The sequence below is a fragment of the Portunus trituberculatus genome, chromosome 17, assembly GCF_017591435.1.
Source record: "Portunus trituberculatus isolate SZX2019 chromosome 17, ASM1759143v1, whole genome shotgun sequence".
Lineage (NCBI taxonomy): Eukaryota > Metazoa > Arthropoda > Malacostraca > Decapoda > Portunidae > Portunus > Portunus trituberculatus.
The window spans coordinates 3808907-3834000 of NC_059271.1; the positions used below are offsets into that span (position 1 = coordinate 3808907).

The following is a 25094-nucleotide window of genomic DNA, read 5'->3' on the forward strand; positions in this document are numbered from 1 at the left end:
CCTTAGTAAAGACCTCCTGGAATTTTTATTTAATAGTTCTGCCATACTTTTGGGTCTTCCACCATCCCGTTCTCTCCTTTTAACCTTTCTGTTGTTTCTTTTTGCCTAATTTTTCCATTTATGAATCTATAGAACAATTTTGGTTGCTCCTTACATTTTTCGACAATGTCTTTTTCGAAGTTCTTTTCCTCTTCCTTCCTCACCTTAACATATTCATTTCTTGCTGCTTTGAAGTTTTCCTTATTTGCTGGATTCCTATTTCTCCTCCACCTTTTCCATGCTCCATCTCTTTTCTCCTTTGCCTTGGCATACCTTGCATTAAACCAATCTTTCTTTCCTTCTTCTTGGGACATATTACCTGACTCCTGTTTTGTATATTTCCAAAAATAAGTTATATTTGTCTTGCATTGTCTCTGAGTTTTCCATCTCCTCTCAGTCTACGTTTTTAAAATAGTTCTTGAGATTCTCAATATCAGCCTTTCTGTAATTTAATTGGTCTCCTTTGTATGAATCGTCTCTATCTTCCTTTCCCTCTTCTATATCTATTTCTAATATTGCATGGTCACTCTTTCCCAATGGGCACTTATATCTTATATCATCATTCATTTGTATACCCTTGTAAAAACTAGGTCCAATCTCGCTCTCGTTTACTCTGAATCTTGTGCATTCCTTTACTCTCTGGTCCATTATATTGTCTATCATTAGGTTCAAGAATCTTTCTCCCAAGGCTTCTTCCCCATACCACTTTCATAATTTTCCCAGTCCACTTCTTTACAGTTGAAATCTCCTACTAATATCACTTTTCTCCTTTCTTTAACGATTCTCATTAGACTCCTTATTGTGTCATCTATCATGTCTTTATATTCTTGATTGGTCCATGAATTTGTTTTTGGTGGCACATATGTTACAATGATTGTTATCTCTTTTTTATTAATATGCATCTTAATATACAATACTTCTGCTTTTCCTTCCCCACATTCCATTTCATTTATCACTATCTCTTTCTTTAACATAATCATGACTCCTCCTCCTCCTTTACCTTCTCTGTCTCTTCTCCATACATTATACCTATTATCTAAAACTATTTTGAATTCCTCATTTAGTTTTGTTTCAGCCAGGCATACAATATCTGGATTTTCTTTCCTTATGTAATCTCTTAATTCTAATTTACTTGATAAAACCCCGTATATGTTCGTATACATCATTTTTAGTCTTTTGCCTTTATCATTTTTAGTTAAACTTGTTCCACTTTTTTTCTCTTCCTTCTTGTTTATATATCATTTCCTTATCCTGTCTCCTAGAATTCTCCAAAAAAAATGCCTTCTTCTCCTCTTCTGACCTTTCATTATTCTTTTCCCTTACTGCTGCTGCCAGTTCATTGTATCTCTTCCTGTATCAGTCGCTGTGTGACTGATACAGGATAACCTAGATGGGCCCTGGTGGCCCTTTGTTATCCTATTATTTATGTTATGTTATGTTATGTTATTTCTATTTTTCTTTATATAGATATCCTTGCAGCCTTCTGTTTCTCTAAGTTTTGTTGTTCTATATAATATTTCTTCTGTTGCTGCTTGTGATTTTAGTAGTATTTTAATTGGTCTCGTTTTTCCTTCTTGATATGGTCCCATTCTGTTTATTTCTTCTATTTCCTCTTCCAAGTTTTGCCTATCTTCATCGTTTAGATTCTTCAGTAGGTCTTTGACTGATTTCATTTCTTCTTTTTCTCTTTTGGTCTATATTTTATATTTTTTTCTTTTATTCCAAATACGACTACACTCTTCTTTTTCTGCAATTTCTCTAACTAAATTTTCTTTTGTCTTGAGGACTCCTATCATTTTGCTTGTCATATTTTCTTCTTTTTCTTTAAGTTGTTCTTGAATCACCTCCTGAAAAACAGCCTTATCTTTCTTATCTTGGACTCTCCATGCTTGTACTTCTTTTTTAATCACGTTCTGTACTCTTTCCTCTTCCTTGTTTACTAGATCTTTCAGTTTCTCTTTTTCTTTCTCAGCTTTACCGAGTCCTTCTTCCATCTGCTTTTTGTAGTTAGCTACTTCCTTTTTTAGTTCTTCGTTTTCCGCTCTTAGCCTAGCTTCATTTTCTTCCACTTTTTTTTATCCTTTCTCAGTTTTATAAACTCTTTATCCTGTTCTTCATTCTCTTTCATTTCCATCTTCTCCTTTATCAGTTTATCTAGCTTATATTCAATATTTGACACTCTTTTTAGTAGTGAAGTAGCCGTCGTATCGAAACCTTCGAATACACGCTCACCCACATCAGCATAGTCATCATCAGTTTTCCTACCTTCTCCAATCTCACGTCTGCATTTTGATGGTATCTCTTTTTCGTTCATCATTCCTTAATAATTGATTACATGAAGAAAAATGAGACCACACTACTTGCCCAGGCCACTGTAAAAACTGTACAACTTGTATGTAGTGAAGATCAGCTGCTTGTCGGAATGGCGCCAGTGCGTCCTTCCTCTACCGTGTCTCGTGTATTTACCTAGTTGTATTTACCTAGTTGTAGTTTTACAGGGCCTGGGCTTTATGCTCGTGTGGTCCCGTCTCCATATCTACACTTATCCAATTTTTCTTTAAAACTATGTACACTCTTTGCTGACACCACTTCCTCACTCAAACTGTTCCAAGTCTCAACACATCTTTATGGAAACTAAATTTTTAACATCTCTCAGACATCGTCCCTTCCTTAGTTTCTTACTATGCGATCTTGTGCTTCTAAAGTCATATTCTTCTCTCAGGATCAGTTTCTCATTATCCACTTCATCCATTCCGTTAATCAATTTATAAACTTGTATCAGATCCCCTCTCTCTCTTCTCTGCTCCAAGGTTGGTAGATCCATAGCCTTTAGTCTCTCCTCATATGTCATCCCTTTAAATTCTGGAACCATTCTTGTAGCCATTTTTTGTAGTCTCTCTAATTTTCTTATGTGTTTCTTTTTATGGGGAGTCCACACAATTCCTGCATATTCCAATCTACGTCTTATTTTAGTACTTATCAATTTCTTTATCATTTCCTTGTCCATATAGTGAAATGCTACTCCAATATTCCTTAGCAAATTATACGTCTCTCTGAAAATTCTATCAATATGGCTTACTGGTTGATGATTTTCTTCCATTGTCACTCCCAAGTCCTTTTCCTTTTTTACTTTTTCTAATTCTACTCCATCTCCCATCTTATAGATTCCCACTGGTTGTCTTTCACTTTTTCCCATTTCCATGACATGGCTTTTGTCCACATTGAATTCCATCTCCCATTTTTTGCTCCATTTCCAGATCTTGTTTAAGTCTTCCTGTAGTATTTCACAATCCTCTTTTTGTTTAATGAGTCTGCACAGTTTTGCATTGTCTGCAAACAGATTTATGTAGCTGTTCACTCCCTCTGGCATGTCGTTTATATATATGAGAAAAAGTATTGGCGCCAATACTGACCCCTGTGGCACTCCGCTGTCTACTGTTCTCCACTTGGACTTCATATCTTTAACTATCGTCCTTATTTCTCTCCCCCTTAAGTAATTCTTCATCCATCTCAATGTGCTTCCTTTTAAGCCACCCTTCTCCTCTAACTTCCATAGTAATCTTTCATGTGGCACTTTATCAAATGCCTTTTTTAGATCTAAATAAATACAGTCAACCCATCCCTCTCTCTCTTGTACTTTATCAACTATTCTAGAGTAGAAACTCAATAAATTTGTTACACATGACCGACCTTTTCTAAAACCAAATTGGATATTTGATAATATTTTGTTGTCTTCAAGAAACTCAAACCATTGCTTCTTTATTACTTTTTCACACATCTTGCATATTACACTAGTTAGTGATACCGGTCTGTAATTTAAAGGTTCTTCCTTCCTTCCGCTCTTATATATGGGAACCACCTCAGCTCTTTTCCACTCCACTGGCACTGTTCCATTTTCAATTGAGCATTTTATGATGTTGTATATTGGACTTGCTAGTTCTTCCCAACATTCTTTCAGTATTCTGCCTGAGACTTCATCTGGTCCCATTGCCTTTTCCTCATCTAGTTCCGTCATCAACTTTTTTTTATTTCAAGCTTGGTTACTTTAATCTCTTTCATATAGACAGTCTCTCTATTACCCTGCGGTCTTTCAAATTTGGATTCCTTAGTAAAGACCTCATGAAATTTACTATTCAACAGTTCTGCCATGCTTTTTGGGTCTTCCACCATTCTGTTTTCTCCTTTTAACCTTTCTATTGTGTGTGTGTGTGTGTGTGTGTGTGTGTGTGTGTGTGTGTGTGTGTGTGTGTGTGTGTGTGTGTGTGTGTGTGTGTGTGTGTGTGTGTGTGTGTGTGGATTTTACTGAGTTGTATTTACCTTTTTTTATGTAAGAGGGAGAACTGACAATGGCAAAATAAAAAGAATAATAATAATAATAAAAAAAAAAAAAAAAAAAGGCCCATTGGAATTGCAGTCTCCGAAGAGCTCAAAAGAATCACTCAAAAGCCAGGGACAAATGTCTTGACACCTCTCTCTTAAAAGAAGTTAAGTCGTAGGAAGATGGAAATACAGCAGCAGGTAGGAAATTCGAGTTTACCAGTGAAAGGTATGAATGTTTGAGAATACTGGTTAACTCTTGTACAAGAGGGTTGGACAGAAAAGGGATGAGAGGAAGAAGAAAGCCTTGTGCAGTGGGGCTGCAGAAGGAGGAGAGGCATGCAGTTAGCAAGATCAGTAGAATTATTATTATTATTATTATTATTATTATTATTATTATTACTATTATTATTGTTATTATGATTATTATCATTATTATTACTGTTATTATCATTATCATTATTAATTATTATTATTATTATTATTACTTTTATTACCATGAAAAGTAATAATTTTTATAGTGACTCACCATCTTAGTCTGATCATTAAGCATGCCTAACACAGCTCCCCCACTGCCAGGAAACTTGACTGCTGCTCCCATACTTCTCCCAAGTGTCACCATATGTAAGTTCTCTTCTCCAAGGACTGCATCACTATAAAGTTGTCTTCTCAGATCAAAATTTTCATTCATGAGCTGAGCTAATGCAGACCAGTCCTGGCTCTGGATGGCCTCAGTTGCCTTATCCGTCAAAGTGGCAAACTTTTGCATTCCAGCCATCACTTCCTGATCCCCTTGCAAGAAAAAGAATACAGGTTATCATCTATCACTACTGAGTTTCTAGAAAATCTTGGCATTTCAAAAATATTCTACAATGGAGCTATATAAAGCAAGCCCTTTGGAATATTATTACTTTTTGTGTTGCAGGAATGCAGATACTGGAACAAATCAAGCTTTTTATAAGGTGTGTGGTACAAAGAAGAGAGAGTTTAAAGTTTTGCTTTAAGAAAAGAATAGCAAGGAATTCCAAGAAAATGAAACCATTTGACACTTCAAATATTTGATTAGTTAAGTTTCCTCTTTCACTTCTTTGTTCCAGTGTTAACAACTTTAATTTTCCTTGTCTCTCTTCATACTATTTTGCTTCAGGGATCTGATCAAGTTTCCATTTTTGTTAACAATGAACTAAACTATACCATAGTTCTGTGAGCTGAAGAGTTCTTTCAGATGAATTATATGTATAGTTTCCTTGAATTTGGAATAAGTTTTCCATTTCTTAAGGGAAAAAAATATGAGATTTAGACTTTTGCTTATTTTAACAAGCTTTTCTTGGATTTTTTTAAAAGTTGTCACAAGATACTATGATTTTTTCTTTTTCTTAATTAAATGACAATTTTGTTTTTCAGTTTTGCTGTCAAGGAAATAAAAAAAAATTTTCTTCTGGATTTTTCTCTTAAGCTATAGTAAAAACTAAACACTCAATAAGAATTGCCACTTTTTCAGATATTTTAATTCCCTTTTTAATGACACCAGAAAAAACACCAAAATTAGACAATAAATAGCATAAAAATATGCCTGAATAGTGCAGTAAGCTATTTTGGGATACAAGACTTTAAAGTTTAGAGAGACGCTCACAATATTTCATTGATATGTAGGTATATAATATCGCAAATATTAAGAGCCAATAACCATAATGTATTTGTTTTGAGTTGTAAATGATTTTGAACAATAATTGCAACTGCATTGAAAAATTTTGTTGACATCTGGAATCTATCAAATGGAGCATTACAGAAACCAGTTACAAAAAGAGAGAGAGAGAGAGAGAGAGAGAGAGAGAGAGAGAGAGAGAGAGAGAGAGAGAGAGAGAGAGAGAGAGAGAGAGAGAGAGAGAGAGAGAGAGAGAGAGAGAGAGAGAGAGAGAGAGAGAGAGAGAGAGAGAGAGAGATAAGGGGGAGGAGGAAGTGGGGTAGACCTAGTCATTAGAGATACTGTCCTCTCTTCCCTGAGTGTCCTGCCAGTCTAAAGACAAGAATATCTAAAGTATCCTAGTATCATTAAAAAATAACTTGCTGTATTAAGAGTGTTACAAGTATTCTAAATAAAAAAAATGCATTCTGGCATTATAAAAGGGTTTAAATAAAATATGGCTCGAGTGACAGTGTAGCGGTCTAAACGACTGCACAAGGTGGCACAGGTAGCGAGTGGTAGCAGTAAGGCACTGAGGCTAGTGGTGTGTCCTAGCCCTCAAGGCCACCTCAGGAGCAGGGGAACAGACACAAATGCTTCTTGGTATTAACCACATGTATTAAAGAAAAAAATATGCTTCACCATGAACACCCCCACAGTGTCCTCAGTTGAATGAAGACAAAAAAGAAAGGTCTAAGGAACTGGTTAATGTTATGAAGAATAAGGAAACATTGATAAGAGAAATAGCAGAAAAGAAGAAGAGTGTGTTAATATTTGGGATGAAAGAACAAAATATAACATATAAGCCTAAGAGAATTAAAGAATTAAAAACGGTAAGAGATCTGTTCAAAAATCTAAATGATGATTGAAAAAAAGACCTACAAGAAGAAGTGGAAGAGATCCATAGACTGGGTCCGTATAAGGAGGGAGTAAGGAGACTGATTAAAGTAGTACTGAAGTCACAACAATCTGTGGAGGACGTTTTATATAGAACATCAAAATTAAGAAAGGTAGAAGGTTGTAAAGAGGTGTACGTAAAGAAAAATAGAAATGAGGAAGAGAGGAGAAGATATAAGGAATTGTTGGAAGAGGCGAGAAGGAAAAATGATGAGCAGTCTGAAGAGGAAAAAGAAAAGTTTTTTTGGAGAGTTATAGGAGAGAGAGTCAGAAAATGGTATGTGGAAAAAAGGAATGCGGAGGAACCCCTAGAGGGAGCAGTAGGTGGACCGTAATGTATACTAATATAGATGGGATACTATCAAGTAGATTAGAATTACAAGACTATGTGATGGTGGAGAAGCCTGATATAGTGTGTTTGACTGAGACAAAATTACATGAAAAAACAAAGGTAAATTTGGATAATAAATATAATATATGGAGAAAGGATAGAGAGGGCAAAGGTGGAGGAGGAGTTATGATTATTACGAAGAAGGAGATAAATGTGGATAAGGTTTGGTATGGGAAGAACAATGCAGAAGTGATAAGCATAAGGTTAAAAAGTGATGGAAAAGACTTAATAATCATGGTGACCTATGTACCTCCTAAAACAAATTCTTGGACATTAAAGGAATACGACAATATGATCAAGGATACTTTACAGAGTTTGGAAAGTGTATTAACTGAAAAAAGAAAGGTGATACTAGTAGGAGATTTTAATTGTAGAAGTGGATTGGGAAAATCTAGTAAGTGGTGTTGGAGAGGAAACATGGGGAGAGAGATTCCTTAATCTAATGATGGAAAATATGATGGAACAGAGGGTGAAAGAAAATACTAGATATAGAGGAGATGATGAACCGGCTAGACTGGATTTGGTGTTAACACGAGAAGTGTACCTATGTGGGGATATACAATATAAATGTCCATTGGGGAAGAGTGATCATGTGGTTATGGAAATGCAGATGGCAATAACACAGCGAAGATGAGATGAGATATACAGGAGTGGTAGATTGAATTATAGAAAGATGGACACAGAAAATTTGAAAAACTATTTCAGAACATTAGATTGGGAGGAGATGTTACAAAGCAGAGAAGTGCAAAAAAATATGAGATTTTTATGAAATATTATAAAGAAGGAGTTATGAAATTTGTACCAAAGTATAAACTGAGAGAGGAAGGAAGAAAGGATTGGTTTAATGCAACTTGTGTTAAGGCTAAAGAAAAGAGAGATGTGGCTTGGAAAAGATGGAAAAAGAACAGGAATATACTAAATAAGGAGAATTATAAAGTGGCAAGAAATGAGTATGTGAGGGTAAAGAGGGAGGAAGAAAGAAAATTTGAAAAAGATTTTGTAGACAAGAGTAAGGAACATCCAAAATTGTTTTACAGGTTCATGAATGGTAAACTTAAAAAGAGAGAGTCCATTGAAAGATTAAAAGGAGAGCAAGGGATAGTAGATGACCCTAAGAATATCGCAGAATTGCTAAATAATAGGTTTCAACAAGTATCTACTAAAGAAACAATGTTTGTAAAGCCTCAGAATGTAGAAAGAAATGTGTACCTGGATGACATTAAGATACCTAAAAAGGAGTTATATAAAATGTTGGAGGAACTTAAAGATGATAAAGCGATGGGACCAGATGAAGTTTCAGGCAAATTATTGAAGGAATGTAGAGACGAATTGATAGATCCATTATATGATATTATTAGGTGCTCATTAGAAACGGGGGAAGTACCGGTAGAGTGGAAAAGAGCTGAAGTGGTGCCCATTTATAAGGGAGGCAGTAAAGAAGAGCCTCTTAACTATAGACCTGTGTCTTTAACAAGTGTGGTTGGTAAGATTTGTGAGAGGGTGATAAAGAAATATTGGATACGGTTCCTGGAGGATCATAAGTTATTATCGGATCATCAATTTGGCTTTAGGAAAGGGAGGTCATGTGTAACAAATCTACTGAGCTTTTATTCAAGAGTGGTTGACAAAATACAAGAGAGAGAGGGATGGATGGACTGTGTATATTTGGATTTAAAAAAAGCTTTCGACAAGGTACCTCACATGAGACTGCTATGGAAATTAGAGATTTATGGAGGACTGAAGGGAAAAGTGTTGAAGTGGATGGAAAACTACTTGAGATAGAGGGAGATGAGAACGGTAATAAGGGATGCAAAGTCAGACTGGTTGGTGGTAGAGAGTGGAGTCCCACAAGGTTCAGTGCTGGCACCAATACTTTTCCTTGTGTATAGTAATGATATGCCAGAGGGAGTAAACAGTTATATTAATTTGTTTGCAGATGATGTGAAGTTGTGTAGGTATGTGAAGAGTGAAGAAGATTGTGAAATTTTACAGGCAGATCTGGATAGGATTTGGGAATGGAGCAAGAGGTGGGAGATGGAATTTAATCTGAGCAAAAGTCATGTAATGGAGATGGGGAAGAATGGAAGACGGCCAAGAGGGTCATACAAGATGGGTGAAGGAGTAGTGTTGAAAAAGGTGGAAAAGGAAAAGGATTTGGGAGTGATAATACAAGACCATGGACAGTTTGAGGCTCATATTGACAAGATGTTTGGAGAAACATATAATTTGATTAGAAATATTGGATTAGCCTTTCATTATATGGATAAAGATATGATGAAGAAATTAATTAGTACGGTAATTAGACCAAGATTGGAATATGCTGGGGTGGTTTGGTCCCCTTATAAAAAGAAGCATATAAGGAAGTTGGAGAGGTTGCAGAGAATGGCAACAAAAATGGTACCGGAATTGGCAGAAATGACCTATGAGGAGAGATTAAAAGAAATTAATTTGCTTACCTTGAAACAAAGAAGAGAAAGAGGAGATTTAATACAGGTTTATAAACTGTTGAACGGTTTGGATGAAGTGGATAATGAACAAATGATGTTGAGAGAGGAAAATTTAAATATAACTACGAGATCGCATAGTAAAAAGATAGCGAAGGGAATATGCTTGAAGGATGTGAAGAAATATAGTTTCCCACAGAGATGTGTGGAGGTGTGGAATAGTTTGAGTGAGGAGGTGGTGTCAGCGAGGAGTGTGCATAGTTTTAAAGGAAAGCTGGATGTGTGTAGATATGGAGACGGGGCCACACGAGTATGATACCCAGGCCCTGTAAAATTACAACTAGGTGAATACAACTAGGTGAATACACACACACACACACACACACACACACACACACACACACACACACACACACACACACACACACACACACACAGGAGATTGCAGTACACAAAGAGGATATTGGAAGATTACTGGATAAGTTGGAAATTAGAAAAGTGGGGACAGATGGTGTATCAGGCTGGGTGTTAAAAGAATGTAAATTTGGGAAATAATTAAAAGTTCAATAAATGAAGGGAAAGTTCCACTAGAGTGGAAGAGAGCCAACGTAATACTGATATTTAAAGGAGGAAAGGCAACTGAACTACTAAACTACAAACCAGTGTTACTTACAAGTGTTGTAGGGAAGTTATGTGAAATAATTATCAAAGAAAAATCAGTTATATTTCTAGAAGAGGAGCAAGTCAAATCGAACAGAAAATTTGGGTTCAGGACAGGGCGGTCAGGTGTATCAAACTTATTAAGCTTCTGCTCGAGAGTTATTGCAGGACTTGAAAACAGAGATAGATGGGTAGACACAATATACCTGGACATTAAAAAGGCTTTTGATAAAGTCCCGCAAGGAAAACTTCTTTGGAAACTAGAGTACACAGGAGGACTGCGTGGAACCTTGCTCAAATGGACAAGAGATTACTTGAAGCATAGGAAAATGAGAACTGTGATCAGAGATAAATACTCATCTTGAAGTAAAGCAACTAGCGGAGTGCTACAAGGGTCAGTGTTAGCCGCTATTATGATTCAAGTTTATGTAAATGACATTTACATTGGGATAAACAGTTATATAAATTTATTTGCTGATGATGCAAAGTTGCTAAGAGTTATCAAGACCATAGAGGACTGCCTGCTGTTGCAGGAAGATTTAAACAAGATCTATGAATGGAGCAAGAAGTGGAAATTGGAGTTTAATGCCAAGAAATGCCACATAATGGAACTAGGAAAGAGTAAGAAAAGACCAGTATGGAACTATTTGATGGGGGAGGAGCAAATAATGAAGACTAAAGAGGAAAAAGATCTTGGACTGATCATACAAGAAAATCTGAGCCCTGAGAAACACATAAGCAAGATATTTGGATTATCATATAAGATGTTGACTAATATAAGAGTGGCATTTCATTGCATGGCTAAAGATATGATGAAAAAAATCATCACAAGCATGATACGCCTAAGGCTGGAATATGCAGCAGTGGTATGGTCTCCGAGCTCTAAAAAGGATATAACAAAATTTGAAAGGATACAGAAGATTGCTACAAAGATGGTGCCCGAATTAAAGGACATCACATATGAAGAACGACTGAAGGAAATGGGACTGCCAACCTTACAAGACAGAAGAGAATGAGGTGACCTAATAACAATATATAAGATAGAAAATGATATTGAAAAGATAGACAAAAGAAGACCTGGTGCTGTTGACAGAAGATGGAAGGACAAGAGGATATGAAAAGATCAGGATGAGGCAATGTGTGAAGGATATTGGAAAATACAGTTTTCCACACAGAACGGTGGAAAAATGGAATGCATTGGATAATGGAATTGTCACAGCACATAGTGTGCATAACTTTAAAGAAAAACTAGATAAATGGAGATATGGAGACAGGACACTATGAGCCCCACTTGAACCCTGTACAATACAACTAGGTAAATACACACAGAGAGAAAAAGAAAAACTATGAGAAAAACATAATAAAAAATGCAAGGAACAACCAAAGATCTTTTATAGATATATAAATGGAAAATTGAAAAATAAACACGAAATAGAGAAACTAGTTTATGAAAATAATGAATAAAGTGATGAATTGGAAATGGCAGAAATAATGAACAGACACTTTCAAGAAGTTTTTACAAGACAAAAAAACATTGATTACGATGAACTAAGAAATAAATCTCCTCTGATGAGTGACATCGTTATTTCGGAGCAGGAAATAATGATACAATTAAGAAATTTAGATGTAAGAAAATCACATGGTCCAGATGGCATTGCAAATTGGATAATACAAGTGTAGAGAAGAGCAGGCAAATAAGGTATACAATATAATAAAATGTTCTATTGAAAAGGGAAAAGTACCAGAAGACTGGAGAAAAGTCAATATTGTACCAATACATAAAGGAGGAAATAATGAGAACCCAACAGATTACAGACCAGTGTCCCTAATAAGCACAATAGCTAAAATGTGTGAAAGTGTGATCAAAGAAAGATGGACCAAACATTTGAAAGAAAACAATATAATTAATGAAAGACAATTTGACTTTACAAAAGGAAGATCATGCGTAACAAACCTTATATGCTTTTACTCTAAAGTTATAAACATAACACAGGAAAGAGATGGATGGGTTGACAGTGTATTTTTAGATTTAAAAAAGCATTTGATAAAGTTCCACACAGAAAATTAATAAGAAAACTTGAAGATATAGGGGAAATAAAAAGGAAAATTGTTGGAGTGGATGAAGGATTTTCTAACTAGAAGAACTATTAGTGACAATTAGAAATAAAGAGTCCACCTGAAAGGAAGTTAAAAGTGAGGTTCAGCATAAATCTGTGTTGGCCCCAATTATGTTTGCAATATACATAAATGACATGGATAAAGGAGCAGAAAGCTATAAGAGTTTCTTTGCAGATGACGCAAAACTTTTGAAGAAAGTTGGTCATATGATGATGGTAGAAATCTACAGCAGGACTTAGATAGACTATGGGAATGGAGTAAAAGATGGGAGATGGACTTCAACACTAAGAAATGTAGCATAATGGAATTTGGGAAGAGCAAAAATAGGATAACAAGACAAAATATAAACTTGGAGAAGAGAGGATTAAGAAGGTGGAAAGTGAAAAGGACCTGGGAGTTCTCATAACAAAGGAAATGTCCCTCAATAAACATACAAATAAAATTGTTGGTGAGACCTACAACTTATTGAGGAATATTAGAATTGCATTCTCATATATTGATGAAGATATGGTGAAAAAGTTATTGGTATCCTTGATCAGACCACGACTAGAATATGCAGCAGTACTGTGGTCACCTCACACGAGGAAGAATATCAGGAAAATTGAAAGGATACAAAGAGCGGCCACCAAACTGGCCCCAACCTTGTCGGCTCTTACGTATGAAAAGAGACTGGAGAGACTGGAATTACCAACATTGTAGCAGAGAAGAGAAAGAGACGACCTGTTGACTATCAACAGAATAATGAATAATATGGAGCTTCCTGATAGGATCGACCTGCTGAAGAGAGACAGAAAGGACACAAGAGGACATGGATTAAAACTCAGAAAAGACAACTACAGAAGAGACTTCAAGAAAAACAGCTTCCTCCATAGAGTGATAGATATATGGAACAGACTGGACAGAAAGGTGGTGTGTGCAAAGTCTATACATGACTTTAAGAGAAAATTAGACACTGTGAGATACAGAGACGGGACAACATGAGCATAGGCTCCCCTCCTGTAAAATACAACTAGGTAAATACAAACGGCACACACAGTACCGAAAACCCAGTGTGCTAAAGAAAAAGATAAAAGAAGATAGAGAGTTAGTAAAGAAATAGGAAAATGAAGTGATAGAAATGAAAGACAAACATCTCAAATGGAAAAATGAAAGAGAGGAAGAAAAAGTTCGTTTTAAATAAATCATGGAAACAACAGAAAAAAAAAAGGTAGACCTAACCCAAGAAATAGTGAAAGTAATCAAACAGAAGGAATTGATGGTAAGAGATACAGTAGACAAGAAGAAGTTTAATTATATATGGGTTAAATGAAGAAAAGGAACCTGTAAAATTCAAGAGGGAGAAAGAACAAAAAAGGTAGATGTGGTAAGAAGTGTTCAGGAAGAAGGTGAGGGCTGGGTGAGTGAAATTGAGAAAGTGCACAGACTAGGAAAATATACAGAGGGAGGAAAAAGACCACTGAAAGTCAAGTTCAGAGCACAATCTACAGCATCAGAGGTGATACAACATACATGGAGGCTGGACAAGACAGAATAATTCAAGAAAATTTGGATAAAGTGGGACATGAATAAGGCGGAGAGAGATAAAATAAATGATTTTATAAGAGAGGCAAAGGAGAAAAATAAGAACAGATGGGATGAAGAGAAGAAGTTCTACAGGAAGGTCAAGGGTGAGAGGATGAGGAAGTGGTATCTGACAAGGAAAGAATAAGAGGAGTCATTAATGTAAGTAGAACCTGTACTTCATGCTGGAATTACATTTTCACCTCCTGTTATTGAAGAAAAGAAAGAAAAACTAGCTAGAGAAGAATCAAGAGGTGAGCAATGGCAACTTTGGAGCTAGGGATGGTTGCCATAAGCCCAAACTATTGACATGATGTATATATATATTTTCTTTCTAGATTGATGAAATATTATTTAATATTCCAATATGAAAAATTTAGGCACATTCTTTTTTATTTAAATAATAGGTTTTTATTAAATATCTTATGTTTATTCTTTTACTGGGGTAACACATAAAGAACTTAAATGGATATCAAGCCATCCCAACTTTGCTCCACTAATCTCAGAAAAGTTCCACCTATTTGGAGCGTATGTTCCTCGTTCTGCATATCATAGGTCAGTGTGATAACCCCTTTAGTCAGAACCCAAATAAAATTTCAAGGACCAAAACAATGTAAGGCTTGCCTGATCTGAGATGAAGTGTATGCAGGTTGTACACTCTCTCTTCAACATATTGCTTTAACACCTTCTAACACATACACACGTAATACCTGTCTGAGCTGATTATCTGCTAGATTGAAATATCTGAATTGTATGTTCTCCCAATCAATAATCCTCCTGGCCATCATGCTGAGACGTGCACACACCAAATATTGGAAACCAAACCACAAAGAAGCAATGATGCACAAAACAACATGCTAACCAAAACCCCAAATAAAGTCAGTGAGTGCAGCTGTTCTGCCACACTACACTGCCAAGGCATCAAAAAATCAGTGAGTAGAGATTTCATACAAGTTAACTCATACTGAGTTATGAATCAAAGAATGCAATTGATCAGTTTGCTTGCCATCCAGTGAACTAAATTCCCCTGCAGATCATATGTATACATATATGCATAATAACTACACATTATTCTTGCTTTCCTAAAATGTTGGCAACATAAAAGCTATTTATCTGCAGTTTCAACATTTTACTACATAAATACTTCTGTGCCATCACATCCTGTTGAGAGAGAGAGAGAGAGAGACAAACCTATCAGCAATTGAAGCACCATCTAATTCTCCCTTACCTGCTTGCCAACGCATGGACACATTGGAGTGGATGCGGCCTGAGTCACTGGGATTGAGACGGTAGGCCAGGAACATTGGTGGCAACGTGGCACCTAAATGACTGTAATTTCCATATCCTTGTTGCTCCATTACTGTCTTAGAGAAATCCATGTAAACTAGTCCTTCATAGACCTGAAAAAAATGTAAAGGACTAAATTTCAGAGCTTTTTGTATTAATTTGAACCATAATATCTAAAATTATACTGTAGCAAATTCTAAGAAAGAAGATGAGCTAAAGATGTGGAGAAATCTTGCATCAAATGATAGAGAAAAGGCACAAGTGGATGAATAAATGTGTTGTCAAAATGCTAAAAGAACTAGAAATATTATGAAGAAGGTTGAAAAATATCTGTAAATCAGCATGTTTGAGTAAAATAAAGGTGAAATTAACGAAGATATTTGTACTATCTGAGCAGTAATAAGGTGGACACCTGCTCACCTGCACCACCCTGTCTTGAAGTCCAGCATTAATGAGCAGCTCATCCTTCTCTACATCCAAGATAAATTGTGGCTGTAGGGGCCGTGGAATGTCATGGTCACTCAGATTGAAAAAAGCCAACAGGCATTTCAACGTGGCTGTCACAATTGCTGAGCTGCCAGCCAACCCAACTTGGCGTGGGATGTTGGTGTCGTAGGACAGAGTGAAATTGCGACGAGTTAATGCAATTCTGAAGTCAAGAAAACTATAAATAGTAGGCATGTTCTGTTGCTGCTGGGAAGCTTTCTTTTGTATTTGAGAGAGAGAGAGAGAGAGAGAGAGAGAGAGAGAGAGAGAGAGAGGAGAGGAGAGGAGAGGAGAGAGAGAGAGAGAGAGAGAGAGAGAGAGAGAGAGAGAGAGAGAGAGAGAGAGAGAGAGAGAGAGAATCATCTAAAATTCAGGGCCTTAGGTATAGGGTGTCAGTAGGAATGAAGGGAACACATTTTGTACGGACTTTATATCCTACTCCTAACAGTGTAAGGGAATCACATTGACTACTACTGGATTGAAGAAGGATGAAAATAGTGTAGTATGCAATAAACTGAATCTGATCATGGCTCTTTCTATGTGCAACATTTAATTTCTTCATATTTGACAAGATTATCCCATCACCAAAAAGATGCATAATATACAACTCCACTGAAAAAAATGTTACAAGGAAACAGTATTTAGAAATAAAAAAAAAGTTATGCACTTTATCCAGACTGGCTCTTATAAGTAGCAAAACATCTTGTGTAACCCTTTTCTCATGAAGAAATATACTCGAATGAGAAGAACAAATGAAAGGGTGTTCTTTGAGCTCTGTTAATTTTTATCCTTGATGTGACAGTGAGAAAACAACACAAAATTTTCATATTCAAAATCTTACTCTATAACATAATGTGTGAACAATGGTGCTTTTTACTCACCCTCTCTTTGCACAGAAACTGTAGAACTTTTTGCATGTAGCTTGAAGGAGACGCAGGCCGCCCAGGTATCCTTCCTTTGTACTGATGCCGTGCAGATCAGCCATGGAGCCAAATTCAGTGGGGTCATTGAGAGGATGTGGGATAAGCTTCAATGTGGAGCTCTCTACAATAGTGACCTCAGCCCAGAAGTTAGCAATGGAGAGAGATATGGTTTTCCCATTGAAGCCATCAGAAGGATTTCCCATCAAACCAATTCTGTTGAAAAAACATTATTTCTTAATGCAATGAGGAAATAAATACTCATTCAATGTATGAGACTAAATCACTACTAATTTTCTAATTTTGTGTTTAATATTCAGTACACTTTATATATATATATATATATATATATATATATATATATATATATATATATATATATATATATATATATATATATATATATATAGACAAAGGAATCCAATTCACTGTCTACAGTAGTTGAGCAATGTGTACAATCTTAAGTCTTGCTCTTACATCTTAATCATGAGACTATCATCAATGAAAGTAGTGTTCACTCATCTCATCCTCTTTCCATTATGATTCAACAACCTTAAATAATTAATTTTTGGTTGAGTCAATTCACGTACAGCATATTATCTATCTCTTATTTACAAGAAACTCATCAATGTTATGAGGTCAATACAACTTCTTCTATCTCATTGACAATTTTTAATGAAGAGCTCATTTCTGCTCTGTCCTTACAATGATGATATCCTGAAGCTGATCAAAATTATCAGTGTGCTGTGAGGAATAATTTTTCTAATAACTCTCACTACATATACTGTAGTGCAAAGTCCACATGTCTCCCGTGAGGCTGGAGAATCCCTCTGAAGATAGCAAAATTTATTTATCATTATCAATAGTTTTTATTGTTATTATCACTATCATTATTATTCATTATTTATATATATGACATTTCATTTCTTTGTGTCCATGATCGCTGGTGGGCTTGCTTTGTTCAGTCAGTCACATGCTGTGAGACTTCAGCTTCAACAATACCACTGGGTCCCTTATGTGCTCTCTCTCTCTCTCTCTCTCTCTCTCTCTCTCTCTCTCTCTCTCTCTCACCACACACATAAGTAAGATATGGAAAAATATTATGCATAATAATATTCATGAAAGACAATTCCAGCACATTCATCACAATGAAATAATGTATGATGAGTTCTAGACAAGGAAGGAAAAAGAAAACGTGAAGGAAAAAGAAAACTCCCCTCCTCTTATCTCTCATAAGGTGAGAAGCAGAGATAAAAATAGAACACCTGTAATCAGACTATCCAGCCTTCACTACTCACATTTTCCTGTGTGCCTAATGTATAGGATCAATATTCAGTGAATCTAAAATAATAAATGGTGAAAACACTTAATAGTTAAATAAGCTGTCAATTGGTGGGGTCTTTCTTCCTGACGTGTCTTAGGAACTGCTAGATGCTGCTTCAATAGCAGGAAAAAGTGGATTGTGTGTAAAGAGGATAGTAAAGATATGGGACTGAATGGGGTGTTGCCATATACCTACTCAATCATTTAGGGAGGAAGCTTCCAGGAGTGATTAAAAATTACAAGCGGTAAAAATGCTGCTTCAAAGTAGGACAGTATGCACTTACATTAATAATCACCATCAAATGAGGGCTCAGAAGCTGACCAATCACTCACATAACTTTTCTCCACTCTTGCTCTGTCTAATCTTAATAATTCTTGGCCTCATTGTCTTTGTTTGTAAAGGTTTCTTTGATGGTGACCTAAGGTCTTTCTGGCAACTTTCCTGGAGAGTCCTCACAGCAATATTTCCAAGCAAATACGGTTTTTCATCATTTCCTGACAAATCAGTTTGTTGGTGTTAATAGTAATTTGATTAGGATGACAAGCAATTGGTTTGCAGGATTATATGACACGATGGAGGGCTCTTTGCACATCTCCGTAATTAAAAATCAGCTCATTTTTCTTGCCCTGTCCTCATAGCTATTGCTTTCCATCCAAAGTTTGCCTCATGTTTGGCAAGAATACATACCTTCTCCACAGCTCTGGTTTAACATCTTGAAACTCTGAAGACAAAATGTTTTGAGAAAACAAACCTACAATAAAAGGGGCATAGGATAGACCAGGCATATTGCCTTTATTGTCTTAGGTGGCACTGAAATGCTATAAATCCCAATGAGCTACCAGATGTACACTTTGAGAAAAATAGATGCAAGATAATGCCAGATCTTGAACAAATCATACAGTGGTAATATGCACATTTTCAGTTGGTACTGTAAGTAAACTACTACTGTATATAGCATGGTATCAAATGAAACAAATATGAAGTTGATATAAGATTTTCTAAACAGTAGGGCACTTAGTAGCATAAACACGTTCCAAAGTTAGGAGTATAAAGATGCTGACACCAGCACAAGTCAGATAAGCAACATTAATTAAAGTTATAGGACTACTCTCTAGTCTAACTAATCCTCTTTCAAACTCAGTGTAACAAGGAGCTCTGAGAGCTGTATTCCCACATTTGAGCCTTCTGGGTTCAACAACTACTACCCTTGACAATGACATACATGAAACAGGAATAATAAAAGCAAATTTCGTCTCCCTACCAAGCTAATAAGTTATAGTGCAAAACCTCATTGAATAAGAAAGAAAAATGTTAAAGAAAGGTCAAAGAGAGAGAGAGAGAGAGAGAGAGAGAGAGAGAGAGAGAGAGAGAGAGAGAGAGAGAGAGAGAGAGAGAGAGAGAGAGAGAGAGAGAGAGAGATATGGTAATTCTTTATTAACACAAGTCTGCAGTGCCCCCTACCTTGCATATGCTCTCTTGGTGATAGGGTCTTTAGATTCTTTCTCAGCCTGAGTGGTGAGGTAAGACAGCCAAGACTCATAATCCTTCAAACCCACTTGGCCAATGAGTTGGAACCCTGTAGGCAGCTTCATACCATAAACCTTCACCTGTAATTTGAATTGTTAAATTATTCTTCTACTACAACCTGTCTTTACTTCATTAACATAAATATGGTTTTCTGATGATAAAAATAATGTACATAATATGCAAATCATATGCGTATGTATTTGATATACATTATTAACCAAAATTCAAACTGCAATACTATAGCATGAGATATAAAACAGAGACATGTATATCAATTTTGATGAATTTCTCACTGCATTTTTTAATTCAGGAATATCCTATCATTTTTTTAAAGCACTCTTGAAGTATTAAGGACAACTGAAGAAACACATCTCAATGTAACGATGTGACTGCAAAGAACAAGTATTATTCTTCTTGCAACACTTTCATCAAGGTACACTAAAAATAATTTTACAAGCCCATTGATATCATAAACTGTAATTTAATGTAAAAAAAAAAAAAAAGTGTGTGTGTGATCAAAGAGGTGGGAACATAGTGAAAAGTGGGAACATACAGTAGAAAAGCTTACATACCAAAATTGTACAGACAACCTAAATGTAAATAAAGACTGGTGTCAGAAGTCTGGTACATGAAAGTATTGAGGCATATTAATGTAGTTGATGAGTTAAGGAATGCAGACTGTAAAGGTTTAATCTACATCATCAGGGAGTCTTGTTGAGAAGAATGGTTAAAATGCATTGCAAATATTGATAACTACTAAAAATGATATCCCTGATCCTGACTCAAATGGATATACTATATGTATAGTAATATGAGGTAATGTTTGAACCATAAAGGTCAGTAGATGAAGCAGAATGTTCAGTTGGTGGTCACTGCAACAGGGAAGTGAATGAGGATGGGAGGGAGGGAGCAAGTGTGGGTGGTGAGTGCACTCTAGATACATACAGTTCCTATGTGGCAGCAGAAAGACCAAACTACCTTGTCATCTTAAAATCTCTTGTCCCTGAGACATCCTAGTAACTGTGAACAGTCATCCACATTTTTCAGTGTCACTTAACATCTATCTCTCTAGGCCAGCTGACTGTTGCAAGTTTTTGCCAGTGCTCATCCAGATGGCTTATGTCCCCCAAATGTTTTGGAGGGAATGTCAACTTTACAGAGCCTGAATGAGTAGTGGAACATGGAAGGCATGGCATGACCCACACATCAATTATCATGAAAGGAGTGAGACCTCATTGGGGCCTCAGACTGACCTCCCACTAAGGCCATGCTCTAATAACATCTCTTGGGAAGAAAACCTACGTTAGGATATGAATTGTTATATCATATTTTCTTTCCTTTTTTTTCCTTTACATACAGCATGAGAACCAGGCTGAAGTTATCTAGGTTTTCCTATAGATATTTCTTAACTTTTTTTGGCTGGAACCATAAATATAGTCTTAACCTGGATAGCTTACTGTACGACTGGTTATGCTCTATTTCTGTGATTGCCACAGTATGTACTCACTCGCTTTGCATGCAAATACAGCACCATTTTTTGGGGTATGGTAGCATGTATATATTGATTTAATTTTCTTCTTCTCCTTGTTTATCATTAATAATAATAATAATAATAATAATAATAATAATAATAATAATAATAATAATAATAATAAAAATAATAATAATAATTGTAATAATAATAATAATAATAATAATAATAATAATAATAATAATAATAATATTATTATTATTATTATCATTACTATTATTATTATCATCATCATCATCATTACCATTATCATTACCATTATCATAATTATTATTACCATTATCATTATTTTATCACTTATGTTTTATTTGTTACATTTCTTTTCATCATTTGTATGTGGAATCACTTGTGGCATCATAGTCAGTCATTCCTCAACTCAGATGATGAGTGAGCATGCAGAGACCCAGGATGTAGCACTAGTGGGGCACATTTAGTTCTAAAGAAAGTCCAGGAGTTGGAATAACAGCAAACACTATGTGAAACAGCTCCAGCATATTCAAGAGAATGCTAAGTGAAGACAGATGCTGAAAAATCAAGCTATGACTGTCCAGCAAAGTGGAGAACCTGTGATTGATTGAACAAAGCTGGGCTGCACTTGCTGCTGAAAGAGATGTCACCAGCGGCCTAGGATAGAAAGACAAAGAAAGTATCACATACATACATAAATAAATAAATAAATAAAGAAAGAAAGAAAGAAAAAAAAAATAATAATATAATAATAATAGTAATAATAATAAAATAATAATGATGATAATAATAATAATAATAATAATAATAATAATAATAATAAATAATAATAATAATAATAATAACAATAACATCAATAATAATAGCAAGAAAAATGAAATTATAGACACTACACAAAGTTCCTTGCCTTTGAGATGAAATTACAGCAAGGTCCTCCAGCCTAACAGAGGATGGACTTCACACTACAGTGAGATTAATTACAAAAAATTACTTTTGTTTCTTATTTCACTGGTTTATTCTTGTCTACTTTATTTCTGTAATATGTTTATTACTTCAGACAATAATTATTTTAAATAAGACATTTCAGTGTTTTTATAGGTTTTAAGGGTCACATATCTAAAGGTCATGGAACACATTCCTGGTTTTTCCATTCAAATATAAGTTCGCTATACACTTGTTGACACTATGATTGTACTCTCAGGAACATAACCCAATCATATATCAGGAACTACCTGTACATGTTATGTAATACAGCTTGGACAAGCTAGAAGATAAAATTTGTAAGGTATAACAATGATCTCACATTCTGTATGTTTATAAGCCAACCCATGAAGGCTCCAAAAGTGCGTTGTTCAGTGCTTGGGAATTCATGCAGGTACTTCAAGATCATTTGGATTGTTGAAGAGCGAAATGTGTAGAAAACAACACTGGCATTACGTGAAGCTGTTTCCTCTGGGGATGGCTTCTCGAGGAACTTCAAAATCCTTGAGGATGAAAAAAGAAAGTCAATACTACATACACAAAATAGACATTTATAGCATTAAATAAATTACAAAGAGGATGGTGAAGTGATTGTGTGGTAAGATTTACAGATCAGAACATAATTACAGTGTCCCTCAGTATATCTTTAATCCCTTCCAGATCCTTACACTTTTACCAAATTTTTCCCAGAGAGAGAGAGAGAGAGAGAGAGAGAGAGAGAGAGAGAGAGAGAGATGGGGGGGAAGGGGGCATAAATATTGAAGGGATAGAGCATTTGTATGAGAAATGTATAAACAAGGAGGGAGTGGAGATGAGAGGCAGATATGGATTAGGATTGAGAAAGGTGGTGTAGATTAATTGACACATCACAAGCTCTGACCCATGATATATATCTATTAAAATCCTTCAAGTTGACATGTCCATTTGAGGGATTTTAATAAGTACATATCATAGAATGACCATCCCTTTTAAAAACAGGCTGAATATAGGATAAACTTCCATTAAGAAAGAAAGGCAGATGTTAATAAGACAGGAAAGTTTGACTAGGAACATGGCAAGCACAGAGGCACAATTTCAGAGAACAATAGGAGGAATCCCATCATGTCCATAAGCCTTCCAAGAGCTGGTAAGGGGATGGAAAACATCACTGCAAAGAATCTTAATGGGTAGCATGAAGTAGTAAGAGGATGAAAGAGAGGGAAGAATAAGCCCTGAATCATCCAAAGTGGAGTTTTAACAGATATGAGAAAAGAGTTCAGATTTAGAAATAGATGATATGGCAGATCTGCCATCAGGTTGAAATAAAGGAGAGAAAAATGAATAAGCAAAATAAGTGGAGATATCTGTTTTTGGCTAGGTGCCAGAAGTTACGAAGGGATCAGTAAGTCTTGATAAATTCTTGATAAAAGTCACCTGTTACTATCAGGGCAGACTTCCACTAGGCCTCTTGACGTTGTGCTCTCATTTTCCTCCATTTCGTAATAGATTGCAAGGTCACCATCAGGCTTGTGTGAGAAATAATCAACCACCTGGGCAATATCAAACTTGCTGTCCTGAGAAAAAAAAAAAAAAAAATAATAATAATAAAATAAAAATCAATAAATAGATAAATAAACAAAAATAAATACTGTTGACCCTTGCTAACTTGGACTAATAGGGGGAAAGGTTGGTCTGACAAACGTGAATGTCCAACTTATACGAATTCCCTCCCCCCCCCATACACTAAGAAGAAAAAAACTTTATGCAGGATTTATTTACTTAATTCAAGGAAGATTTAAAATTTTAGGATTATATTTCTCTCCAAAATCTTCAAACCCTAAATTATCAGATGGTGTAGTTTATTTTTTGATAATTAAATACCCTTCCCACCATGAAGCCATTTTTTAATGTCTTGTGTGGTTGCATCATAGCCTGACTCACACCATACACAGACGTCAGAAATGATGTCCTTACAGGCATAAATTGATGAGGATTAGAATCAGAAACTTCAAGAAGAGAAGACAAGAAACAAACAAACTTATAATTGGGAGACAGCTGGACTTTAAATCTTAGCCTCTTGTCTCCCCTCCATCACTCACTCACGAGTGTTATATCACCCTCCAAGACCCTTGCCTCAGCACAGCCTTACTGCCATGCTTCTCCACCATCTCTCTATATCATAAGACTGATATGATCTTTTCAAACATTGTTTTTTTCACTACTTTCATCATCACAACTATACATTGCATAACTCTCACAATAACACTATTACAAAAGATTATTTTGAGACAGAGGTATAAAGCTGGTCCAGATGAGTAATAAATACTTCACTGTATCATTATCTCACTTCAACACACTAATAATGACTCAGAGGGTGTCCAGTTCAGTAGTAAAACAGCAGATTGCTGTGATGCTGTTGATTGCTCCTTCCCAACTCTCACTTACAAGTGAATAATATTCTCTAGAGAACAGGGGATATGATGCATTATTATCTTATCATGCTCCAGGATGTCACTATTGTATACACAATCATGTGTGAAAATTTCATGTCAATCTGATGAATACAAATAGCAAAATAAGGACGAAATTATGAAAGATCTTTAGGACTGAATATCTTGAAAAATGATTTTTTTTTTACACTTCAAAAATTTTCACAAAATCTGTAAAAATTCTTATCTGCTTTTGTTTGGTATCATTTTAAACTATAACAAAAATGCTACTTTTAGTTGGAATTAGATTTTTTATGATGTCAACAGAAAACAAAATACAGGAAGGTGAAAAAAAACTGGGCAGACAGTTCAACTCAGACTTCAGTCCCTGGATCAGTCAGAGTCTGACTTATCACAAACTCCAAGTTATTGGGGCCCTAGTTATTGAGATTCAACAGTAAATAAATAAAATAAATAAAACATGAAATATGATCTTATGCAGTAATGCAAAATATAAAATAGGATCTGATATTAAATAATAACACAGCATTTC

At 35.5% G+C, this 25094-nt stretch overlaps 1 protein-coding gene across 3 annotated transcripts in view; it reads right to left on the reverse strand.

Annotated features, from left to right (window-relative positions):
- The window catches only part of LOC123505117 (glucuronokinase 1-like), a 39302-nt gene that overhangs the window by 6672 nt on the left and 7536 nt on the right, over nt 1-25094 (reverse strand). For 2 of the 3 annotated variants that reach the window (XM_045256183.1, XM_045256184.1), the window contains exons 5-11: nt 23547-23686; nt 22456-22636; nt 19589-19734; nt 16765-17019; nt 15818-16046; nt 15339-15510; nt 4886-5148 (exon numbers count right to left, since the gene is read on the reverse strand). In XM_045256183.1, the coding sequence (XP_045112118.1) occupies nt 4886-5148; nt 15339-15510; nt 15818-16046; nt 16765-17019; nt 19589-19734; nt 22456-22636; nt 23547-23686 (1386 nt within the window). Of the gene's footprint in view, nt 1-4885; nt 5149-15338; nt 15511-15817; nt 16047-16764; nt 17020-19588; nt 19735-22455; nt 22637-23546; nt 23687-25094 lie in introns of those variants that run through there. The other variant, XM_045256186.1, reaches the window with a different exon arrangement.